We start from the raw sequence: 6,871 nt of genomic DNA, 5'->3' as shown, positions 1-6,871 counted from the left end.
ACATGTCAATACAACACGGTAACTTAGACCCAAACACAATTAGCGAGCAAATGGGCCCAAAGGCAGAGTATTTTGGGGTTGATAGCGCGTCCTCCTTCAAGCCTTATAAGCCAAACACCTGACACTTTAAGCTGTAGTACAGGAACAACAGTCTCCGTGTCAAATTAAAGGGACATCCTCCGCTCACCTGCTCCCTCAATACGCTCCGCAATTAGATAACCAGCTTAGAAACGCTGCTCTCCTCGTTTAATCTCCAAAGCTTTCATTAGCATCTTTAAAGTAGCATTCTGGTTCACCAAAAGAAAAAAAAAGCGTGTCTCCTTAAAGTGCTGAGAGCTAGAGAGGCTGATAATTTGGCCGCATTTTGTTTTTTACACGCTTACCTTTCTAACTCTTTTCTTGACGATTGATTCCACTGCAAACACTTGCTCTCCGATCGCTGACAGCTCCATCTCTTCGCACGCCGCCGTCCGCTGGCTTTTAACTGTCAAAGTAACGTCCCTCTCCCCGACAAACTAAGCTAACGTTAACTGCGTATGACAGCCCTCCCTCGGATACGTCTTCTTCCACGCGTGTCTCCTTCGGCTGCCTCGTTTTCCTGAAAGTTTAAAGGCCCATTTATCCAGAGCGACTTCCTTTTGCTGGCTCTTTCCATGCGTCCAGTGACTTTACAAAATCTGCGACACATCTGCACACCGCTTCGCGCGCGCCCGCTCTGGCCCAAAGCGCGTTTCCGGCGCGCGCCACCAGCTTCCCCATCATCCTTATTATGCAGCGTGTATACGGATACCAAAGACGGTGATAGTACTTTCCTCCTCTGCTTCACTTAAAGCAGCAGCACCGTAGTATAAACAGTCATTCTTTTATTATAATATTTATGATATAATATCGTTATTACATGTATGGAAGCTGCTCATTTTTAAGTATGCACTTAAAGTAAGCCAGCTTTCAAAGGGTTAGTACCTGAGGTGTAGAGGAATAAACGAACATTAGCTTGGATTTCTTGAGTCTGTACTTTTATTGTGACATATCTGATCACAGAATTATGACGTTGATCTTGGTGAGAGGGTCTTTTTAGTGTTTGGTGGAACAACTCAGGTGTCTAACCTGTAAATAGGGGGCCCAACCAAACTTTGCTTTTATGCAGGTCTGGGCTTGTAAAGCAAATGTTTAATGTTTAACTGTAAACCTTCATGTTCTTCATGTTGGAGAGGAGGTAGGGATACAGCTGTCAGATGCAGTTATCATTTTTTTAAACAACATTATTAGTGCATCTCAGAAAATTAGAATATTGTAAAAATGTTTGTTATGTCCCCACATTTAGTTCAAAAAGGCAAGCTTTCATTTATTATATATGCATTATATTTCACCTTACATGTATTGTCTTTTCTCTGTTATAATTTATATTATTGTATTTTTTGACTTACAAAAATCTTTTGAGTTTGATGAGTCTGCTAGTATCAATACTGTGTCTAGTTCAGCACATGCAACCACTGTTCAGTAGCTCAGCGATCTTCCCCAATCATGAGGAAGACTGCTGACTTGACAGTTGTCCAGAGCCACAGAAGGTCATTGCTGCATAGATTGTCTGTCGGAAAAAGTGGACAAGCAAAAAGGATGACCAGTCTTCAGATGATTGTGCGTTAGAAGAGCTTTGCAATCAGTGGACTGTAGCTGGTGTTAGTGCATTAGGAGGCACCACAAGCAGACATCTTTAGGAATAGTGGGGAACAGTCACAAACTAATTTTTTGCACTTCATTTTGAAATTAAGGCCGTAGAGCACACGAGTCAGATACAACTCACTTTGATCTTAGGTGCGATGGCGCAGTGACATTACAGGATAAATGTGCAAAATTACAGAAAGAGTTTGGGTAGTTTATTGGCCAGGCTGTCCTGTTTTTTTTTTTTTAATCATTAATTTACAGAAATGTTTCTTCTGTGAATTATTTTACTGTGGACTCACAGAAAAATAAATAAATAAATGAAAAATAAAAAACTTACATGATTTAATTTAATAATTTGGTGTAGTATTAATGGTATTTATTTTGGGCGGTGCTTAGGTCTTTACCAATAGGAAAAGCTTTCAAACTAAAAGTTCAAAAACTATCCTCCACTTAATGTTTTCCAAAGTCTTTGCTGGGCTGATCCTGCTCCCTGGGCCTTATAGTTGTTTGGAGGAAGAGTGGGAGAGGCACAGAATCCAGTGGGAAGTTTCCACGGTCTGTGATGATGCTGATGTTGTTGGTGGCTGGCCCACTGTGTGTTATGAAGTCCAAAGTCAACACAATCGTCTTCATGGTTCCATCTGCTGACATGCTTTATGGAAACACAGATCTCCTTTTCCAGTGGGACTTAGCATCTACCTCCAGTGCCAGAACTGCTACCGAATGTTGAACACCTTATTGTGTTTCATTGGCCAACCAGCTCCTGACCTGAACCCTGTAGAGAATTCATCTACAGGGTCAAAGCCACCTGGGCTTCAATAACACCTCAGCAGAGCCACGATGCACTAATGCAGCAGTTCTTGGTAAAGGAGTCCAAACAAAAAACCGAGTAGAAGTGAACAAACTTTTCAAGAGAAAAATAGTCTGAAAAACTGGATTTCTGATTTTCATGAGCTTACATGAAGATCATCAAGTTGGGGGGGAAAAAAGATTTGAAATATTTCACTTGAAGTATGACGAATATATAAGGTATGAAGGCTTACATTCTCTGACGCACCACAATTTCCCTGTGAAATGAACAAATGTTCTAAAGGGCAACATGTCATTGTAAAAGTGAGACATACTTTCCACACACTTACTGAGGCTCAGAATAGCAACATTATAATCTACATGTAACCCAACAATGACCCTTTGAAAGCAAATAGACACCCATTTAATACACCCACACACCAGCTTATACATAAAGTGCCAATATAAGCATTTTATTTCTATTGAAAAGAAAATTACAGTGACAATCAGGGTCCTTTAATAGGAAGGGCTAAATGGATTGTCATGGCAAAAAAAAAGAAGAAAAAGGCAAATGCTGAGTGCAAATGTGCCACACTAGTCACGACGTGATTGGGCTGAAAACTCTCCACAAATTACTGACGATTGCTCGGCTTGGATATAACGAGGCGGTGATGGCCAACAGCCTGCGCTGGAGTCACTCTAAAATAAGACATGCACCATTAAAATAAAGTAATCTTTTTTTCCTATAAAAGTCATTTCAAACGTTTGAATAGAACATAAAGTCCTTGGCGGCAAAACTGAAAATATCATTACAGATTCGTTTCTTTGCTTACTGGATTTCTCGTCGGTGCTTTGGAATTAACCTCCTGAAGTGGCGCCAAACTGCACAGCCCCCCCCGTCAATATTTCAGAGCAACGTATATCTATATGTTTCTTTCAATGTAAACAAGTTAAGGCCAATATTGTCGTCAACAGACAATACATTTATAGTAGCAAACAGTTTTAACAGTTGATAAATACGAAAAGCTACAACAGCAGAATCTCTCATTAGGCTCATTTCACTACACTTTCCCACAGCACGCGTAAAGGCTGGAAATTTGGGACACTTTCCGACTTACACTTTCTTTACACCTGACACCTCCTAAAGATCTTCAAGCTTTTTTTTTTTTAAGTTTCATTTCCCCTAAGCCACCAACAAAATCTTCCACAGATTGAAACTTCACGCAACAGAAGCAGCTGCGTAAGACTTGGTGGGACAGTCGTTGACATTCTCTCAGAGCTGTATTTTGGCAGGATATTTATGAGAGGATACAGAGAAGGAGAATCTCTGCATAGGCTGAGCTCCAGTGCTACTGAGGACTGCTGTGGTGGGGACACTCGCAAGCCAAAGTAAGAGGTAGGGTGGGGGCTACAGTGGGTTGATAACTGTTGTGTCATCTGCGTGAAAGATCACTTTGAAGACGCTTAACAAATGTTGGTGGCTCTGAGTAGAAGTCGGTGATGGAGGGAAACAAAATCATTTCCTCATATGCATGATCTCTCGTTAACTGGCGTACAGAGCCCAACTGGTATCTGACTTAACTGATATTTTTAGACGACACTCACCTATTACAGATATCTCAGTATCAGTATATAAATGCCATCTGATATGTGCAGTAACCTTTGTTAGAAAGGGATGTGTCGGGCAATTACGGCGACATTACAGAGTTTTACACACTCCCATTCTTTTGCCTTTAATACAATGCCATATTGCACCTCAGCAGATCTGAATTAACAACAAAAGCAATTCCTGCTCTAATTTGACACATGTATTTATATGCTGTATATGTATATGTAGAATACATATACATAAAAAAGCAACCCATCAGGAACAAATCGGCCTCTACAAAATATGGTGAAGTTTTTTCATTTTGTAATATGGAACAGGCTTTGCTGGTACACTTTTATCTATCCTTTAGACTTACATTTGAAATGTCACACTAAATTGATTATTATATGTAAAAGAATCCTGCTAAAGGTAAACACCACCTTTTCGGATATGCAAACTTAACTCTGTTGCAGTGATACTCTAACTTTGGGAGCTTATATAAATGTGATTTGGTTTTTTTTTTTAGGGAAAATGGACAAACTGAAGGTTGATGACTCTTGTGCTGACCAGTGTTTAAGCTAAATTAAAGCTGGACCCATTATGATTAATGATTGATTTAAAAGGAAAAAACAGTCATGGGGCATTGGCTTCTTAATCAAGGCATGCTATAAGAAGTTTGAGACTTCAGAAAAACTGGATAGGTGATGATGGTATGTCTTGCTTGACTGAAAATTAGGCGAACATCCACTAGAGGGTCTACTTGGCCAGGGTGCTGTTGCATTGCTTTGTTGCCATATAAAAGTGTTGTGTTGGCAGAGCCTCCGCAGCAAAGGCTCTGTCTGTGCCAGAAATGTTTGGGAGGTGTTGAAGTATACAAAGTTGGCAACGTGATCACTCACCGATTCTTACCAGTGACGTGAAAAAGACAGAGATGGAGTCACGTTGAGGCAACGAAGGGCACGCTTTGGTGAAAGTGATACGGACAAAGAGAAAGAGAGCTTTACAACACGAAGGGAAGGACACAAACACAAAGACACATCAGTGAACGTCATGACAGAAGCGGGGAGGATCACTGAAGGAGACAGGCACATGAACATAGCATTTTTCATAAAGCCTGAACTCGAATGACTTTGGAAACTAGAAAAGTAAAAAGGGAAAAAAACAAAAGCAAAAGATCAAAACTGACATTGAAAATATGCATCAATATAAAAAAAATCCACAAGAATAGCAGAAACAGGATAACACTTCAGAAGTCTTAGCTGTGTCGTGAGAAAGAGCTGTGATTCTTTGATTCTCCCTGTATGTAAAGTGTTTGCTTCCTTCATTGCATTGTATCTCGCCAGATAATTGTCCAGCAATGGCTGTGTAAACAAAACCTCCAAAAAAGGTGTGTGTGTGTGTGTGTAGTAGATATATATCTGCAAGTGTGCATCAAAGGGGTTTGGCTGAGCACAACAATGCTAGTTCCTCTTCAGTTTATTCTGCGATTGGACTGCTGGCCCAGTTAGAGCTGTGGTAGGCTGGTTAAACCCTTAGCCATCAGATCGCCATGTCTGGTGCGCCTCCACTTCCTCTGAGACGACTAGCAGGAGTTCACAGTTCTTCCCTCGTAGCTGCTGGTGGAGAAACTTCCTGAGAATGTGATAAAAATCAAACAAAGAATTACATTTTTTAAAATTAAAGTGAAAGTGATTAAAGTGAAACAACAACAACAACAAAATTAACAAGGTGTACGCTGATGTAAAGCTTCAATGAATTATTTTTTAGCCCAGCAGAACAAGTTGTAAACCACAAACTGGAGATGTAGTGATAGACCAGCATGTTTGGCCCCAACCAGTGACCCGGCAGTCAGCTTCACATACACTACCGTGAAAGGTTTTAGAACACCCCAATTTTTCCAGTTATTTATTGTAATTCAAGTTGTTCAGGTTCAGTGAATAGCTTGAAATGAACTGCCAGAGGTAAAAAGAAAAAAGTAAAGGTTACCCAAAACTAAAGAAATAATGCAATTTTTCTTAAATGAATTATACTAAAAGGCCTTTTTCATGGAACATAAAATGGGTTAACAATTTAAACTGTTCTGCAGCAACGGAGGTTTATCAAGCCTTGAAACCTGGTGTTCCAACCCTCTGTCTACATAAACACTGGAACACACTGGATCCATACCCTCTTGAGCATCGGTTGAACAGTATTGCGCTGCATAAAATAGTGTGTTGCTACAAAAATGGTGAGAAAAAGGCAATTAATAATGGAAGATGTCTGGCGCACCCGAAGCCACACCTGAATCAGACGACAAGTTTCTGAGAGTTAACAGCTTGCGTGATAGGCGGCTCAGAGGACAACAGCTTCAAGCACAGCTTAATAGTGGTCGTAGTAAGCAAGTCTCAGTCTGAACTGTGATGAGGAGACTTTGAGCGGACAAGTTGCAGCAAGAAAAATATAGTTAAGACGTCAGAATAAGACAAAGAGGTTTGCCTGGCCATGAAACATTGCCAATGGACCACTGAAGACTGGAAGATGGTATTATGGACTGGATCAAAATTTGAAATCATCACACAGGATATTTGTACAGCATCAAGTAGGCGAAAGGACAACTGTCAAACATGGAGGAGGAAGTGTGATGGTCTGGAGCTGTTTTGCTGGACCCAGTGTCGGTGACTTGTACAAAGGGTGTTACCACAGCGCCATGCAGTACCCTCTGGTCAGGGGTTCATCTTACAGCAAGATGATGACCCAAAACATAAGTCCAAGCTATACCAGAGCTACCTCAGGAAAAAAGAACAAGACGGTAAGCTTGAAAACATGGAGTGGCCAGCACAGACTCCAGAC

At 40.7% G+C, this 6,871-nt stretch overlaps 2 protein-coding genes across 2 annotated transcripts in view; both read right to left on the bottom strand.

Moving 5' to 3' along the window:
- The window catches only part of cbx7b (chromobox homolog 7b), a 13,530-nt gene extending 12,785 nt beyond the window's left edge, over positions 1–745 (bottom strand). Inside the window, exon 1 of the mRNA XM_005721794.1 lies at positions 384–745. Within this exon, the coding sequence (XP_005721851.1) occupies positions 384–452 (69 nt within the window). The 5' untranslated portion in view covers positions 453–745. The remainder of the gene's footprint in view (positions 1–383) is intronic.
- Positions 746–2,880: 2,135 nt separating this feature from the next.
- josd1 (Josephin domain containing 1) overlaps positions 2,881–6,871 on the bottom strand; it is a 10,513-nt gene continuing 6,522 nt past the window's right edge. Inside the window, exon 5 of the mRNA XM_005721793.1 lies at positions 2,881–5,674. Within this exon, the coding sequence (XP_005721850.1) occupies positions 5,575–5,674 (100 nt within the window). The 3' untranslated portion in view covers positions 2,881–5,574. The remainder of the gene's footprint in view (positions 5,675–6,871) is intronic.

The sequence above is a fragment of the Pundamilia nyererei genome, unplaced genomic scaffold, assembly GCF_000239375.1.
Source record: "Pundamilia nyererei isolate P.nyererei 1_Seehausen unplaced genomic scaffold, PunNye1.0 scaffold00005, whole genome shotgun sequence".
In the NCBI taxonomy this organism is placed as follows: Eukaryota; Metazoa; Chordata; class Actinopteri; order Cichliformes; family Cichlidae; genus Pundamilia; species Pundamilia nyererei.
This window is presented reverse-complemented; position numbering and strand designations above follow the sequence as displayed.